We start from the raw sequence: 18942 nt of genomic DNA, 5'->3' as shown, positions 1-18942 counted from the left end.
GCTCATTCAGGATATCAAAACCYGGTTTGTTTTCCTCTTCCTGATGATATTTAAACTTTCTTTGTGGGGGGGAGAGGGAAAGGTGGGGAGGGAAACGATATCTACAGGCTACTTTGGAGAAATGGAGTAGGGAGCAGTGGTCCCCCTTCTGTGTATTTGTGTACTAAAGGCCATGGTCCAGTAACGAATATGTGGAATAYGGCCCATTTGCAAGAAAAGTCCTATCTTGCAGTGTGAATGCAATAGAGAACCCCAAAATTCTAGTCTGCTCTCCAGAAATGACCAATACATAGCAACAGAGGGCATCTGATATGTAACATTTATTTGAATATAAACATGAAATAGGTTAAGGACAAATCTATAGTCATGGGAACATGGCTACAATAGGCAAGGGGACCGATATGGTGAAAAATCTCTCTGAATGAGTACGTCACCCTAGCTCATTTTATTCTGGAGCTGAACAGCACCAAACAGTCTCAATACTCATGGTCACCACTGTATTAAAGGGGAATGGATATGTATATACCACAGTTGTCACTGACATACCTCTGGAAAGGAGAAAAACGTCCTACGGAAGAGAGAAAAGCATCTTCTCTGTGCAACCAGTATTCCTCTCCACCTCAAGTAACTGTCTACTGAGGCAATGTAGGTGCTGCTCCAAATCACCAGCTCCAGCCCTTGCCTTCAGAGCACCCAGAGGGTCTGGGAGCTGGATTCATCACCTTTGATATTTACCAGGCCTCAGAAAAGCTAAAAYAGTGCCAAGGCTCTGTGCAACAGAGTCCTGAATTACATTCTGTACTGTGACTAGGAAGAAATGTAAAATAAACAATATAATTTTACACTGTGCTATACGTGGCCCACAAATTACAGGAGAAGGAATTGCATGAAGAACAATTTGTCTCTAAGATTTCAATTAGAGGTGTGAGAAGAAAACAATATATTTGTGAGAATTTGAAATGCAGAGCACTTGGCATAGTTTCATTCTAAAATGACAAATATTTTCAGATTGAAGTACAATTAGTAGTGAAAATGTCACATAGTTTTACTATGCATGTTTGTTAATACATCTGGCATAACTCATTTAGGAGGCTCCTGGASTGCATAGTACTGTACTACATATATCTTAACCAAAAAGACAGTACTTACATGTATATATAAAACGTACATAGAGACAACATTGCCAAACAGCCTTTTGGGACAGTCTAAAAGAATATCATTAATTTTTAGTGTATACTTACACTTCTGGCTCAATTCCAGCACTGGCTTTTTGCAAAAAATCATTTCAAGTATAGAATTATGCTATTTGCTTGCAGCAACATCACAGGAACAGTACTGAGCCATATGTTGCTACTTAGCAACTTGGTCTATAAGTCCCAAAGCATGTACTGATTTGAAAACTGAACAGAAATGATAATTGTTGAGGGATGCTGTGAGGCAACTTGTCTTGGATTACCAAGCTATGCAGATGTTTGATGTTATATAGAAAAAGGAACAAACCTCTATTTTTCATGTTCAGTGTCTGAGCTTTTATTTGCGTTAGCCTAAAGGGGTAAGTTGATTAAAACCCTTAGAATAATATAAGGTGATGTTTTTCTGAACATGAACGCTTTTCTGTAAACACAAAGAACTGAAATGGGAAGTTCAGTTTTGAGACCAACTGAAGTATTTTTGATATCTCATTTTTTCTGCACCACATGATATTTCACAGCCCTTAAATTTCTTGAAATGTTGGACTCTAAGGAAAAGTTAGAGAAAAGGCAAAACAAGCAAAGCTAACTTTTCAGGGCCAGATCCAGGGGAAGGAACACATCAGCAGGCATTTGCCCCCCAAATCATGCTGTATAGTCATATAATCCTGAAAACCCCTTCCTGGAAACCCCTGATGTTGTCTACTATGGCCCAGTCTCCCAATCACCCACCAGCCTCCCAGCTAACTTGGGTCAGACTCTGAAATCTGGAAATGATGCTCATGTCTGACCAAGTCAGCATCTTCTCTCTAACTTTTCCTTGGAGAAAACATTTTCTCTCTCTCTCTTTTTTTTTTTTTTTTTCCTTCAGAATTACTTGTTTTACACTCAGTAAGAGTGAAAAATGAACAAGTAGAGGACTATCTGGCCCTGGGCCCAGAATATTCTTTTCTCTTCTTCTCCCGCCCCAGTATGGACATACATAGTCTTACACATAGTCTCTCTCTCTCTTTTTTTTTTTTTTTTCCTTCAGAATTACTTGTTTTACACTCAGTAAGAGTGAAAAATGAACAAGTAGAGGACTATCTGGCCCTGGGCCCAGAATATTCTTTTCTCTTCTTCTCCCGCCCCAGTATGGACATACATAGTCTTACACATAGTCTTACAYACTCTGCCTCTAAGGTGGTGACTCTTGTGTTCTTCTTGTAGAACGATCCAGCTCCAAGAAGCAGAACAAGCAGTGTCCAAACAGTAGCCAGTTTGCCTATTTTTGGTGACCACTGTTTATATCTGAGACAGCAATTCTGGCTTCATTACAGCCAGTAAAGAACTAATCAGCATTGTCAGTGGAGAGCTGCTCACCTCTTAAGGAACTGCAGCCACCAGGTTAGGTAGTTACCTAACCAAGGGAGAGGTAAGATTTGCAGCACACCCTCTCTCCCGTATTCCTTTTATTCCTTTGACTGGCAGGTCCACAGTAAGATAGTGGTGCAGTTTGAGGTTTGGGTAATATTTTTTTGGTCTTCCTTTTTAAGGACTTATGGGTTTTCATGCATATTCACTTAACAAACCACTGAAATGGTTTAAGGCTTTTCCAGCACCAAGAAACATGGTGACAGCAACGGCAAGGAGGGTACAGCTTCTCTCAAACTGGCACCTGAGGCTACGAGACCCACATAGCTCCACTTCCTACCAACCCAGAGGAGGAAAGTTCTCTGCCTTCRTCCAACCAGCTCTTTTCTGTGTTTGTAATGACCCAAAATACTGTGGCTGTCTGTTAAACCAGCTTTTACCATAAGTGTCCCCCAGCATTAGAGAAACAGTTTTGACGCCCACAGCTGGGTTTTGAATTCCACCCAGGATCCAGGGAAAGAAGAGCTAGGCTTTGCCTCAACCAGCTTTTAAGTGTGGAAGTTCTTTGCTGGTTCCAGCTCTTAGTAACAGTTCAGAGTTTTCTACCATCTTTGAACTTAGAAATGTCATATCTGATAGATTTTTTCCTTGAAGACAAAATCATTTGCACTTAAAATATCTAGGCCCAGATCTGTTAAAGGTACTTTAAGCATCTTGCATGCATTGAAATCAGTGAGTCTTAGATGCGCAAATATCTCCCAGGATCTGGGTCTTGTTAGCACATATAGAAACCACATAAAAGATTAAAACCTATATTCTTAATTTTTCAATATGCCATTTAAATTATTTAAACTACATGCACACACAGTACAAAAATATCAACAGAAGAAAAATAATTCTGATGTATAATGTGGATTTGCAATTCTTTATTCAAAACTATTTAAGACAGACATAATGATTCTCTGAAAGGTAGCAGCTGCCTTATAACAGCAATCATTCACAGAGTTTGTATTTCTACTGTTTCAAACAAATTCAATTAGCCCTTGCTCTTCAAAACCCTTAAGGCATAAATGAGATGATACTAGGCTGCTTTAATCTAATAGTAATACTAAAACTTGTCAGTACAGTTTTTGGATTAATGGTTAGAGAGAAATTAATAATATAATTTTTCATTTTTTAATCAAACAGTTCTATTCTAAACTACCTCTGGAACTGGAGGATTCTTAGCTGAATAAGTTAAATCACACACAAATCCTAAATGCAAAGTACAGTTGGTCTCTAAAGGTATTTCAGAATAACTTAATCGGAAGACCAGGACGAAACATAGTGGAACATTATTTAAAGATGGCCTTCCTGATTGAACAATATCCATYATCTTGCATGAACAGTCCTTAAAGAATAAATTCTTTCTTCCCCGCCCCCAAATGAACCTGTGTTATACAATATATATTATAATTAATTAGATAATCATGACTATATAAAAATCTGACTTTATGAAGACATTTAGCTTTGAATGAATTATCGGTTTCCAAAGCTGTTGATTCCTAAATTACATCCACCTCATCTGCATACAATTACCATGCATGCATGCAAACTCATTTCCCACCTAATGAGAGATCTTCACATAATCCCATTGGTCCTGTCAGAAAGAGGAATGTCAGACTGGCCGCTGCTGGGACTGAGAAACTGCACTACCCACACCACAAATCTGATCATTTATGGCAATTTCTATGACACAAGATAATCTAATTGACCTGCACCACCATCACTTACTAACATGGAATTGAGCTGACAGAAACATGTGAAAGAAATTAAAATTCTTTCCCCAAACATAACTACAGCTTTACAAGGCTCAGTAACATTTTCTTAAAATGCACGTGCTTTTCAAGAAGTCTTAAAAATCTATCAGCCAGAGAAATCTACAATAATTTAGGAATCAGGTAGGAAGAGGAAAGATTTTTTTGGAAAGATCTAATGTCATAATTTAATAAATAAGTCTCCCCAAGAGGGGAAGGACTGGGGAACACCTATAAAGAAAGGAGACCACATTAAGCATTTTGGGTTGCAAGCTACCAAAGCCTGAGTCAACACCACAACCCTGCTAGTGGTGTAGCACTGGCAGGGTTCCTCAGCCTAGGACTAACATTAAAAATGCAACCCTTCAACTACCACTGGCCTAAGAGTGATAATTAAGGCTACTTGCGACATGTGTAGCTTATAATGATTAACTTGTCTGCAGTCAGATAAACAAATAACCTGCACCTGTAAAGACTTTATTTCCTGAAGGTAAAACAACTGTTCAAGAACGATCATGCTGGCAAAACAGCTGCTTGCATTCTGGAGAGGAAACAAGGTAGTATCTTTCAACAAACGCCAACTCTGGTGTTTTATCAGCTCTATCTCATTAACTGGAAACAAGGCTTAAATGCTTTGTTTATAAATTATGATTATTCTTGATTGCAGCAGTTACTGATAGTGCCACTCATTTGCAATGCAACTCTTTGAATTTGTTTAATTACAATTTGAAACAAGGCAGAGAAGATTAATTAACCCACCTGGCTGGCTGGCACATAGTCCTGGCTCGGCTCTGTCATACTCATATACATGTTCTCACCGTCAAACTGCAAACAAAATAATAGTAAACATTCAGCAAACTTGAACATTTTTCTGCACTGACTGAAAAAAAAAAAACAGTTGCCATAAAATAATATTACAGCCTGGTTTTAGAGACTTGTAATTGCGCGTGTGCATCTTGTCTTTGATRTTCCTGTTGTCATCCTTATTGACCCTGGATGTCAGTGATTTGGAGTAATTAGCGCTCTAGTAATTACAGCTAGCAAGCAAGAAATGAATGGTTTCCTTTCATCTGCAATCTGTTTTAAAACAAAATGGCTCATTTTGTGCACCATGTATACATATTGCTGTTGGTTGTAATGAAGTACTAAGTGAATTGCACAGCCACTGAGGAAAGGGAGATGAGGATGGGAAGAGCACTAAAATGCATCTTAATGGATTCCAACTTTAGCTTTCGAGCAGAACAATTGAGACTTCAAAACAAATTAAACCCCCTCCTATTGAAATGCTCCTGTACCAGAAACTAGGAAAAACATTTCCAGGCAGCTTTCAGGCATCTGAATGTATGAAAGAGTATATACCTCCTGACCGTATGGGCTAAGAGGAGAGTTTGCTTGATGTGTGTATAAAGTAAACATTTGTAACTGGAATGGCAAAAACACTCTTCTGTAAATTATAAATACCATTCCTGTATACAAACTACACTCTTCTTTTTCTCATCTCACAAACATCGGAAATAACAGAAATGCAAAAGAAGGGAGTTGATTATAAATTGAAGGTCTACATAGAGAAAAAATGTCAGAATTGAAGTTTCATCCTGTATCAACACACACAAAAAAGTACAAAACGACTGCTTTCTTATGTAATCTGCAAAACRTGACTACAGAACTTTTGCCATGATCACTCAAATGTCAGCGCCACTAGAGGAACATACAGTCCTGGTCCCTAGTCAGGAGGCAGCGAAAATCATTTCAAGCCTTTCCGATAGACCTGAGCAGCAGCAGGAATGCCCACCCTCTATGCATCAACCAACCATTTCCAGCTGCTAGGAGGTCTGTTTGAAATAACTTTCACCTGACCCCTTCGGGGAATGCTTAAAGTGACATATTTTGGAAATGAGCCATTATTTCTGAACATGCAGCGGGCTTTTTAAAATCCCCATTGCTGAAGCCCACGCCGTTTCTGCAGATGGTGGCAGTGAAAGGCCCACAAACGTTTCCGGGTCCAGGACAAGCTTTCCTAAACCTAGCTTTCCTGAACCTACCTACAAGGTGCAGTGTATTCAGCAAGACCAAGGTGAACCAAGTCAAACTGTGGCTTCGGCGCACAGCTCCTCTAATTTTTGCTGAGGCAGCTGAAAAGGTTTTGGCCTCCAGCTGCTCTTCCTCTCCCTCTGCCAGAGGCTAGGAGCCTGCAACAGGAGCTGTAAAAACGAACACGTGCCAGCTCCTGGCRCACCAGTCGATGGTTTGCCTTTCATAGCCAGAGTTATTTAATAGACAGTCACAGACTATCTGTCAGAATTCCTGCTTTTATGGGAAAGATAGGATTATGCCACAGGCACAGACCTGATAAAGCATGTGTAATTTTCCCAAAGTTTGATAGAAAAGGGCTATTTGGATTAGTGTTCAAAAACAAGGAATGAAGATTCTTCTGTCCCCAGTTTAAAACTGCTCTTCTCATGTTCTGACATGGAAATATTTGGATTTTACCATTCAAAGTAGAGTTTGGAGAAAAATTCTCAGGATTGCTTGCAAACCAGAAAGAGAGTCAAGGCTACTTAAATGGGCAGATGAAATTCTGAAGAGAGATTTCATACGCTATGTTTGGAACCCAGTGTTACACCCCAGTATAAGGCCTAGAGGAGTTCAACTTAGTTTGTTCTAGAGAAGGCCTAAAACTATCTTGATACTTAACCCCAGGAAAGATGTCTGATAGCAAGATGCCAACCATTCTGAATTTTCCTCATTGAATTCATACATTTGCTATATTATATTACAAAGATTGTTATAGCTCAAATCTCTGCCTTCCTATAACCCTTACACTGTGGCTTGAGAAAAGAATCTTAATGATAATCTTCATGATAATTGTCTCTTTTGGATGTTTGGTTACCTGTCCTTGCTCCCAAGCTCAAAGTTGTCTCAATCACCAAATTTGCATTCAGAAAAGCATTTCTTTAAGGTCCTATGTAAATGCCCTCCCAAGAGAGTACATAAATCCTCAATATCAAAAAAGCAGTTCAGAACCACTAACACCAAGCATTATAGCCACGTCCCAGCAAAAGYAACATTCCCACACTGACACAATAAACAGAGAGAAAACGCCAACAATTTGACCAGCTCAAAAGTCCTCATTTGAGGTGCTTTTATGACCTCCTTTTTCCCTATGTGTAGCAACTTTTTGCGAAACAAACCCCTAAGCCCAAGAAATCAATGTTSTCTCTAGTGTCAAATCTTTTCACCTTTTTATATGCTACTTTGTAACATGCATGCTCTGCAGTRTAACATCTCTCAACAGCTCTCCTCCAGAATAGCCAACTTGAATGCAGCTTTGTGAGTAAGCTGACTTACACAGTCAGCTACCTGTCCAAGCAATTTATCCAAGGCTAGACAATGAGTCAACAGACAGCAGATATGACCCCAAGACCCTTCCAAACATAAGAACTGTCTTCCAGGTTAGACTCTATTCCTCCAAAATTGTCTCATATTACTTACCATCCTAGATCTGCAAGAACCTTATAGTTCCTAAACTTCCCTGACAATTACTGTGCTTGACGGCAAGCAAACAAACTGTGAAGATGCACAAGCATCACACAAGCTGTGGGTGATTCATCCAAACAGAACAGATGAAACACGAAGGAAGGCAGTTAACTGAACTGGCTTTTATGGATCTATATATGATGCATATATATCATATGACATTTCATCTAAGGCTTTCTCAATGTGTCTCCAAAATCCTTCAGTATCATTAAGGGCAGATTTCAAAATCTTTCATTTTAATCTATTAAAAGTGAATGCTAATACAATATTCTGATGTGTGATAATAACTACTCTTGACAACATTTCTTTTCATATTAAAGTGCAACTGCATGAGAAGTTTGGGTTAGAGGAAACTAAGAATATGACTGCACTCTAATATGAAAAGATATGTAACAGGGAGCTGTTTTTAATATATATTCAGAGCTGCATTACATTATTTAAATGATTATTATAAATAAAACATATAKGCAACATCATGGCATGGCTGATTAGAATTTCCATTGTGGGGTAACCCTTTTCAAACAAGTTTTATCTTTCAGCAAACCACATGCACAAAATACCTAAGTTTTGCTATAAAATAGAAGTTATAATTACTTATATAAGTTAGGAATATGATGGTTACACAAGCACACTGCCTCACTGTTACTGATCCAAGAGCTGCAACAGAATTCTGCAAATATCCAGGGTGGCACAGCTGTTTAATCACCATGGGCCCCCTGAAAGATCTGAAGTTTGTTTTTGTCACCCAGTAGTGCAGCATGACATCTAAGTAATATGATGTACTTATGCCTAGGAAGCCTCTTTTCACTTTCTTACTTAGACTGCAGCAAACTCTGCCGGCATTTATAGAGATAATTATGAAGTAGCAAAGCTTACAAACACTATATATTTCTTATTCATTCTTTATATTTTTATATATGTACATATATAAATGTACATATATATATACATATATATATATGTATGCAGGGTTTTTTTTTCTCATTATGAAACTGACATTTTCATATATTTTTATATATGTACATATATGTACCTGCATGGACTGTGTCACAAAAACATTATAATCCGGCTGCACAGACACAATACAGAGCAACATTTTCCATGGTGACCCCACCTCAAGGAAGCTTCATTACAGCCTGTATACAGGAGGTTTGGGGAGGCAAGAAGAAAGGTGCAACAGGGCAGAAAAAAAAAAAGGGAAAAGGTGGAAGCTACAGGGGATAATTGGAAATGATAGCTGTACATACGTATATACGCTGAGATTGTAAATGTACAGGCATAGCCGTGTTAGCTATGTAGCTAGTTCAGATGGCAACTGCCATAAAGATGCATAGGTTCAGCTATGTATCGTGCCCCCACCATGAGCCACCTTTCTTTATGCCAAGCCACTCTGTCTTCATTGCTGTCACCTGTACTATCTGGATTACAGTGAGAATGAATTTTCATCCGTCTGTTTATCTCTGGCTCAGAGTCCTCACTGTCCCATGCTTCTTTGCTATTACTGAGAGAAGAAAGAGTGCATTTTTTCCCACATTTTTTTCTTTTTTATCCACAGTTTTCATCTTCTGAGAGGATTTCTTATTTGCCCTCCCTTTGTATACACACATGGACCCTAAATTTTGCAAGCATAGTTATATTTGCTAAGAGGAAAAAAAGAATCAAGCACAAAGATCCTTGAGCTGACGCTGACCTCAACTGTTCCTAGTCCATGATGAAAAGCAGCACAATATGATCTAAATCTTGGCCAAAAGCTGTGCAGGCAGAGTAGCATGATGTACACTACAGCAATGGTTTTTGAATCCAAAAAGGTGTGGGGCAGGGTGCAACTTGGGACACCGTTTTGTGAACAACTGTATCTCAGCAGAGATGTCCTGAAATGGAGAGGGATTAAAGGAGAAAAAAAAAAAGGGGAGGAGATCATCAAATTGTTGAGTGCTGCTGCATTTCGTRGGTTCCACTGTTGAGTAAAAGCACATGGGCCCATCATCTCAATTTTTTCAAAGTATGCTGCAGATCTTCAAACCCTGCGTTGTTAATCACATGAACCAAATATAAATTTCTCCAACCTTAGACTGGAACTTGAAGTTAGATTTAAATCTAAACTGTAGCTGCACCTTTTTACTGGTTTAACTTGCTTTGACACAACTCCAGCACATTTCATTGTGTTTTATTTTAAGAAAATGGAATAATATTGTATAAAAAGATTACTTATTTCTAGTGATTTATACATCATCTTAGGGCTTGCAGCTTATAGATATTATTTGTAACTTACATTACCTAAAAGCCACTAATCCTAAAGAGCATTAAAAGTAGGTAATTTTGTCCACATTAAACCAAATGCCAGGAGTGGACATTGTTTCAGGTTRCTTGATGACAAACAGAGTAATGTTTTATTTTACCCAGAGCTGCTGAAATGAGACTAAAATAATGATGAGATATGACATAAATCATCAAATGGCCAGGCTAAAGAAACAGTTGATCTTGTTATGGCAACTGTTAAAGATAAAAACAGAGATGTTCTGTAAACAGTATTACACAATGGAAAAAATCTCTCTTGAATACAGTTTTTAACTGGGAAAAAAAAAAAAAAAAAAAAAAAAAAAAAAAAAAGAGGATTTCCAAGGCAGGGTGGCAGACTCTGAATTGTCTATATTCAACTGCAGCTCCATTTTGTCTCCGGAACTCCATTTTGTATTCTGTACTGAACACAGGCTTAAATTTGCCCACAACAYGTTCTTGCAATGCATTCGAGGCGGGCATCCTTCCTGAGAAAGGGCTTGACACCTTGCCGGAGATGCAGTCCTATCAACTTCCATTGTGCCTGTTCTGCCACCCTCCCTCCTTCCAGGACTGTTTTTCAAAAGAGGGAAGTCCTGGAAGCTGGTGAGGTTGGGTAGGAATGCCTGAATGGAGCACATGGCAAAAAGGAAGAGAGTGGTTTTCCAAAAACTAGGATTCCCCTCCATGGACCAAGGAAGGGGATTGCTGCATATTAGCAGGGCTTGGAGCAGCCCTGTCCTACCTGCAACTCTCAGGGCTCTCCAGCTCACAGCAAGGGCGACATATCAAGCATTAGAAAGAATCAGAATCACAGAATATTCAAGGTTGGAAGGGACCTCTAGAGATCATCTAGTCCAACCTTCCCGCTCAACCAGGCACACCCAGAGCATGTGACACACGGTGGCATCCAGGCGGGTTTTGAAGACCTCCAGAGAAGGAGACTCCACAACCTCCCTGGGCAGCCTGTTCCACTGCTCTGTCACCCTCACAGGAAAGAAGTTCCTCCTCACCTGGACAMGGAACTTCCTGTGCTCCAGCTTATGCCCATTACCCCTCATCCTATCGTTGGTCACCAATGAGAAGAGCTTGTCCCCTTCTTCCCTGCATTCTCCCTTCATGAACTTGAAAGGAGTTGATGTCTCTCAAGATTATTACCATTCCTCATTTTAATTCTGTAACAGGTTCTCATGGATAAAGTATGAGGAAAAACCTTTATGAAACCTGTCTTTTTCTTGTACAAGAAATACATTGTATACAACAATACATTGTATTTCTTGTACATCATCTGAAAAGCCTAAACTAGGAACGTGATTCATGGATTGGGCATGTTGCTACCTGGGCTCCTCCTGCCGCTGCGCAAGGGCCAGAAGTATCTGCCTTCCTCAAGAGACCAAAGGGGTCACACAGAGGCCCAGCTTAGAGGCCTAATAAAATAAGAGGAAGTGCTCTGTGTTCCCTGCACCTCAGTGGAGTTGAGACTGGCTGCCATGGAGGAGCCAAGTGGGAGGCTGCAAGCCCGGACTGAGGATGCTGCTTCCCAGAGAAACTGTGCCAGGCAGCGCCAGAAACAGCAATGAGGCTCTGCCCCCTACCCCCAGGGAACTCGGATACCTGTGGAGCTCACAGGGCCCCCATCAATGTACACAGGGCTTCATATATGCATGTAGGACATGTATGGACTAACACTGCCCCAGGCCTTCTCCACAGTCTGGCCTTCAGAGCAGACACATTTTGAAAACACTCCGCTTGATTCTCCTGAAATTACACTTTTTTTTTTTTTTTTTTTTTGTCTCATTTCCCACAGATAAAACATACTAGGTGGCCGACCTGCTGACTGTCCGAACACACACTGGTAGTTAAAACCTGAGTGATGGCACTAGCGCGACTTTATTTCTCCCCCTTCACGGCGCTTAGTGGAGGTTAATGTGGCGGCGGCGGGGAGGTGAAGGGGAGCGCTCTGCCTGCCGCAGGGCGCCCGTGCCTCGCCGCGGTCGGCCTGCACGCCGCGCCGAGCCGAGTGCTTCACGCGGCGGCGAACGTGGCACCGTCCACGCAGGGCACGCGGGATCAAAGACAGCCCAAGGGAGTGCGGGGACCACGTAAGTGCCCTTTGTGCGTGTTTAAATGGCACAGGGCGAGAAGGCTGAGGCGCACTTTGAGCTCCCTCGGCTGGGCTCCTGCTCCTTTTAACCTTGAGTGTTAAAGGAAATTAAAAAAAATAACACCCTGGACTCCTGTGCTCAACTCTCCCTTCCATAGCGAGTGCTCATTAAATAAACATACCGAGATCAAAGTGGTCAATGCTTTTGTTATTACTTTACTCAATCCACGCCACATTATAGATGTAGCCACCCACTGGGCAAAGCGGGTGATAAGGTGGAAAGGTCTGAACAGCTAAAGACTAGGGCTTCCCTTTTCTGCCCACAGCAGCTGAGAAAATTTGTTTAGTCTGGTCGATTTGTAATATTTGCCAACTTCAATACACCTGGCCAGGTTCATGACCTGAYCGGGTTCCTGCATCATGGAAGGCCCAGGGAGTTTTGACATTGCCACTTGAATGGGAACTGGATCACGAAGAATCACAGGGTATCAAGGCTCCTTTCTGCTTTTAGATCCAGAGTCATTTTTAGTCAGTGTTCATTTAAATGGGAGATTGTATGGAAAAAAAACAAAACCGAAAAAAGAAAAAGAAAAAAAAAAAAAAGAAAAGCTTAATAAAAATTATCTATGGAGAGCAAGCAGATGACAAAAGAAAAATCACATTTTGTGCATTCACATGCAGACCCCCTGTGTCTGACTTTGCAGACCTCAGTGAATGAGGTTTGCACAAACAGCACCAAACCTCTCCCTTGCATGGCKACAGTGGGAGCAGGGTGCAGAGACTCATGGACAGGGTTTGACCTACTGTATTACTTACAGAGGAAATGGGGTATATACAGTATATACATACATATACATATATACACACATACATGTATAAATATGTATCTATCCCAAGGATAACTGCAAAACAACACCACTACACTAAAAATCCTGTAGCGGTGCAGGTAACCTTGAGAAGTAAATCAAAGGGAACAATCACCAGGTGACTGGAAGATCTCGTCTATCTATTTCTATGCCTCTTGCTTAAAAGGATTAGGGGGGAAAAAACGTGATGGCATAGACAGAATTTTAATGTTAAAAGTTCAAGAAGATCATGTAAGAACTTACATGTTCTAGTCCAGCACAACAGGTCACCTAAGCACATGCCTGATTCTAAGCATTAGAATTAACCTCCTGAAGCAGGTAAGATTATGGGATCAGTGTTCAATATCAAGCACTCATTCAAATCTGTGTTGAGATAGAGCCCAAGAGCTCAGAAATGTACAGGAACCATAAAATAGTCAACAATCATGTGCCAAACTTAAATGAGACAAATCACCTTTAATTTCTGGTAAACCATATTATTTAGCAGTCTGATATCCTGTTGAGTGCAACTAGTTCAGATGCGCAATGGGTTATAATACAAGTTCATAATTGCAATAACCTAGTGATACACTGACATCTCTCAAGTGACAAAGGCGTTTTAGGGCTGATGTACAATCGCAGTTTACCAAAACTGTTACAATGGTAGCCATGTGGACAACCCTACTTCTACTCTCAATTACTCAGGCACATGAGGAACTAATCTCGTTTCAACATGATTATTTTAATGCAGTATTATACAAGTTAATTTTCATTTCTGCATCAAACAAYAAGACTAAGCCCCATGCATGTTCAAACGGTGAATGTGAAACATTAGTTACTATGTTTAGAGCTTCAAGAAGGATTCAAAGCTTGGCAAGGCATGAAGCCTTGACTTATTTCTTCACTAGCAGGGCATATGGGTCACACTGAGATATGCTGACACTGCAATGCAGGAAAGGTTTTGAGTATTCTGTTTTAAAACACGACATCCAAGGAGCAGAAGTAGTTAGAAATGTTCAAAATAATACCCAAAAGCAGCAGAAAAGTGCTTTACTTTCCTTTTTTTTTGCAATCACCTTTTTCATCTTATTGACTTTAATTAAGATGTACTCTCAATGTAATGAAACACTTATTAGTTGTCAAAAAAATTCAAGTTGGATCTCTACACCTCAGATAAAATTTGACCTTCAAGACTAYAGATGATTCAATGACTAAGTTATTCCACGGCATTTTTCATCTTTTGTTTCTATTTGTGAAGTGGCACTCACAGCCATTTTTCTTTAGACAGACTACCSTAGAATTTCATTTATACAGTTGATATTTTTTCTTTTAACAAAGAAGGAAGCATATGTGCATGTAAATTTACTTCTATCTTTCTTAGTTTTGAAGGTAAAAAGAAGTAAAATATTAAGTTAGGGTTGTGCCTCAGCCTTTTACCAGAATCTGTTAAAGATGACAAGTATTCGATCTCCTTCTCTCTCCCATTTAAAAAAACAAAACAAAACAAAAAAAAAACTCTGAATCTATTTCTGTTGTGGATTTCTCATAGCAAGTCAGATAGCAGAAGTTACCTAAATCTAGCAGTATTAGCACTGTGCCCAGTGCCTTTCCAAGAGGTTGTGCATATCAGGATGAGACATTCGCAGGAGCTGGAAGGAAGCTCCTTGGACAGTCACTTCCAAACCCTGGATAACAACAGTTTGCACAGAGCAGCCTTGAAGGCTTATTGTCAAGTCCTGCCCTGTATACAATTCCAGCAATGATGTTTCCACACATTTTCCCCTTTCAGTTCAAACTGTTCATTGGCTTTACTGTTTTATCTTTAGACCTTTTTCAGTCCATCTAGTCTATGGAGACTAATGGCTCCCAGCTTTTAATAACACTCCTGAACACATTTAAAGACAGATATCCTGCCGTCTTCTTGAAGTGGCTATCTCAAATCCTTTAACCTTCCCTGACAACTTGTTTTGCTCCAAACATTTCCTCATTTGTAATCACATGGGTATGTTCTGCTTTACTGATGTCCTTTTCACCATCTYGTGTGCTATTCAAAATGAATGTACGGATGTAACTAGCTGTGGACAAACGTGTGTTTTCAYGCATTCAGCTTGTTCCTTGATATTTCTATTCAGCAGAGTTAACTGGCCTGGGTATGCATCAGGTTCTTTTTCCCTACACACATTACTTAAAACATACTCTGTATTTTTCCTGAAACAAATGAAACCTCTGAAAGCTTCTGCTGACCTATACAGCAGCAGCATGTGAAGTTGCTAGCTGGGAAGTTGCCAGCTACCATGGGCAGGTAACATGAACTGAATGCTGAAATGCTGAAGGTCTAAGCTCTAAGGGTTTCAGCCCAAGTCAGATCTGTATGGTTTTTAAATCAGCAAAATATTTCAAGAATTATTCAAGAATTATAAACTTTTTTTTCATCTAAAAATTTTAGATGAAAAAATGGAAAAGACTCTTCAAGAACAACCTGGTAAACTAAGCACACAGTAGATAACCCTGATTCACTCCTAGCCTGCTATTCTCACATACACCAGAGGTACCMATTGAGCCTCATAACCAATGACTAAAGGATATTACTCCAGTATCTCTTCGTGTGGCAGTTACAATTTCTAATAATACTTCATGGTATAGACTTGGATTTATCTCTCTCTCATTGAACTAAGTGCTCTGACTCCCAGGCTATTATTTTTCATTATCTGATTTTCTGATATTGAACAGAAATCCTATCTTGGACCTGAGAAGCTTTYCCTATGGAAGAACTCGAAAAATTGGTAATCACGTTTTTGTCAAATGATAATTAACAGGACTATGTCACTTCAGGTTTTCCAGCCTTACATGCTCCAATAGTTCCAGAGTGCAGAATAGCCCAAGCTCTGTTACACCTGAAAGGGTGGTACACACAAAGAAGATAAGAGTACTTTATTTTATCTACTTATCATGAAATAAGCTCCAGCGCAGGTTCCTTGCTGACAGTCCAAACTGGAGCCACAGCACGATCCATGCACTCATACAGAGTCATTCAGCACATGCACTAGTGTGGAGGTTCATTATCTACAGGTAATCTATGCTTTCAAGGCCTATGTTAAGCCCCTCCGCTCTATGATATCTCCCTCCACTCAACCRAAGGGAGGCTCTGGCATTAGACTACCAAGAACTAGATCTTGACACTAGTGTTACAACAAACCCCTTAAAATATGAAGTGCTGCTTGTTAAGAGGATGATCCTCCAATTCACACAGTGCACATTCAGAGCACTGAAGAAACAAAGCTTAATATTTGCTAACCTTGCCATAATTATAACAACCTCTGTTGTAACAACTGTTATATAAACCACCCTATAAACCACTGCTCGTTTTACCCAATTGTACCATAATTGTTATTAACTTCAGCAATCTCACAGCCTAATCAGACTCTACATTTTATTCATCAATGGAAATATTCTACCATGTTAATGTCAGAAAATATGCCTTATTGTTTTAGTGCTCATATTATATTCTCTTACCTCTTTGTATAAGCCACTGCATTATTAATACATTATCCTTCTGATTTAATAAAATCTGCTATGATAAGTGTCATAATCTTCCTAAAAGCATTTAATGAGTATGCATTAAACCTGAAATAAGTGACTTGAATAATTTTTGGTTTAGAATGTTCTTTGTACTGCTGTGGAAGACTGAAATACATATGAACASTTTTAAAGTTATGCAACAGTCCACTGAAGTTATAGCTTCAATGGTCATACTTAAGATTATATCTCTACTGAACATATTCACAATACATATTCTTCTCACAGCTAAATCCAGTTCCAAACCAAACTTTCCAAATCTAGAATACTTTAATTCTGGTTTTATTTGGTCAATAAAAGCTAATAGGGAGCAGAGAAAATCAAACAGGCAAGTCATGCTCTGATTTGCCCATATGCAGCAATATCACAACTGCTGCATAAACATTATCCAGAAAACACAGTTAGCTCCTTCCCTTCCATGTAAAAAAACACATGAAGCACCACTTGAAATAATCATGTATTTGCAGACGGAATAAAATCTCCTTCATTAGAATGCAATTCAGAATGAAACACCTTTTCACCACTGAGCCCTGTATGAGGGAACYGGTCAGGGTTTATATTGGTATAATTCAACTGATTACAAGACTAGCTTGAGTAGAATCTCCAGGAATCAGGTCCTGGAGACTAAGTTCCATTTAGGTACAATTGCTAGCAGTTCACTTTGTCCTTCCTTTTAGAGAAGTCTTTAAAGGGCTTATGCATTCAGCATGTAGTCTCTTTTGGTTTCAGCAACAATTCCTTTGGTAATATTCTTCTAAGTGAAGTATTAAGAGACTCCAGGGTTTTGTAATGGTTTGGGTCTTAATAGTTAAATTCATAAATAGCTCGTCATACAGGATCACTGTTTCTTCCTGTGCTCTGCAGTTCTTGTAATACTCCCAACCTTCCTTTATGTCAGCACCTACAGGTCAAAGTTCAGAAATAATAACCAAGTAGAAAAATATGCTATGATTAGACTGCYGTTTTGATAGAAAATTAATTTGGTGTTTTATTCACTCATTTGAAATAGTAACTACTGCCTTGGAAAATATAACGTGATTAATTTTCCAATATTTTCAGATCATATTAGTAATACACGACATAACTGTTTTGACATGTCTAATAGTTTTATTCATAATAAAGATTTTGCAGTTCAGAAGTTCTTTTAGCTATGTGAGCCATACATACATACATTACAAGCCAAAATAGTCAGAACATTGATTTAAAACCTGAACCAGAATTTTATGCATTACAGTGCATCACTGAAGATCTTTTATTAACACAGAGGGCAATGTGAATTATGTATCTGATTTTATTTCTTACTGTTAAATACAGCTCATTGGAAATGTATAACCAGCTCCCTTTAAGAATACAAAGTCAAAGCAGTGTCATGTATTATGCTACAGCAGGTAATTCAGTGTCTTAGATAGGATTAGCCAACAGATTTATCAAGCAGCCTCTAAGGAAAGCAGAGTTCAAGCCTGGCCTCATCAATAATACATAAATAAACTGAACAATTAGGTATAAAGTGGCTATCTTGTCAGACAACTTATTAACCGATAAATGATATACTCACTGCAAACAGTGTAAAAAGGAGAGATATGTAAAGATAGAAGAAGACTGGAAAAGAAAGCGAAAGATTTGTGTGTTTTTTTTTTGTGTATTAGTAGACTTAGCAGTTCCTGTTAAGTCACCAGTCTGAGCCAAACTCTGAGAACTATGATACCTTAGAGAAGGAAGGTGAGGTAGCATACAGCAACACTGCCCTGCCTAGAATAGAATCATAGAATGTCCAAGGTTGGAAGGGACCTCAGTGGTCATCGAGTCCAACCCCCCTGCTCACGCAGGGTCACCTAGAGCATGTGACACAGAGCCGCATCCAAGCGGGTTTTAAAGATCTCCAAAGAAGGAGACTCCACAACCTCTCTGGGCAGCCTGTTCCAGTGCTTTGTCACCCTCACAGTGAAGAAATGCTTCCTTAAGTTCCTGTGGAACTTCCGATGCTTCAGTTTGAAGCCATTTCCTCTAGTCTTATCACTGTCCACCACTGAAAAGAGGCTGGCAAATAGCTTGGCATTTTTTTTCCCATTAACTGGACACAGATTTATACCTTTCCTCTTTAATCAGCACTCTGAAGGAGAGAAAATGGCATATTCCACTTCTCCTGTAGACAACATCAACTTCATCTATCTAATACGCAAGTTGTACATAAAGAACCACTGCCATCCCCAGTGTGTAATGCCACCACTGGACATCACTCTGGTAATAAGATCTGACTACTGAGA

At 39.4% G+C, this 18942-nt stretch overlaps 1 protein-coding gene across 1 annotated transcript in view; it reads right to left on the bottom strand.

Moving 5' to 3' along the window:
- The window catches only part of TOX (thymocyte selection associated high mobility group box), a 213356-nt gene that overhangs the window by 98424 nt on the left and 95990 nt on the right, over positions 1-18942 (bottom strand). Inside the window, exon 2 of the mRNA XM_026050092.1 lies at positions 5099-5164. Coding sequence (XP_025905877.1) covers positions 5099-5164 — 66 coding nt within the window. The remainder of the gene's footprint in view (positions 1-5098; positions 5165-18942) is intronic.

Source organism: Nothoprocta perdicaria, unplaced genomic scaffold, assembly GCF_003342845.1.
Source record: "Nothoprocta perdicaria isolate Ctin4 unplaced genomic scaffold, notPer1 scaffold_65, whole genome shotgun sequence".
Taxonomy (NCBI): domain Eukaryota; kingdom Metazoa; phylum Chordata; class Aves; order Tinamiformes; family Tinamidae; genus Nothoprocta; species Nothoprocta perdicaria.
The sequence above is the reverse complement of the archived record's forward strand: the minus strand, read 5'-3'. Positions and strand labels throughout refer to the sequence as shown.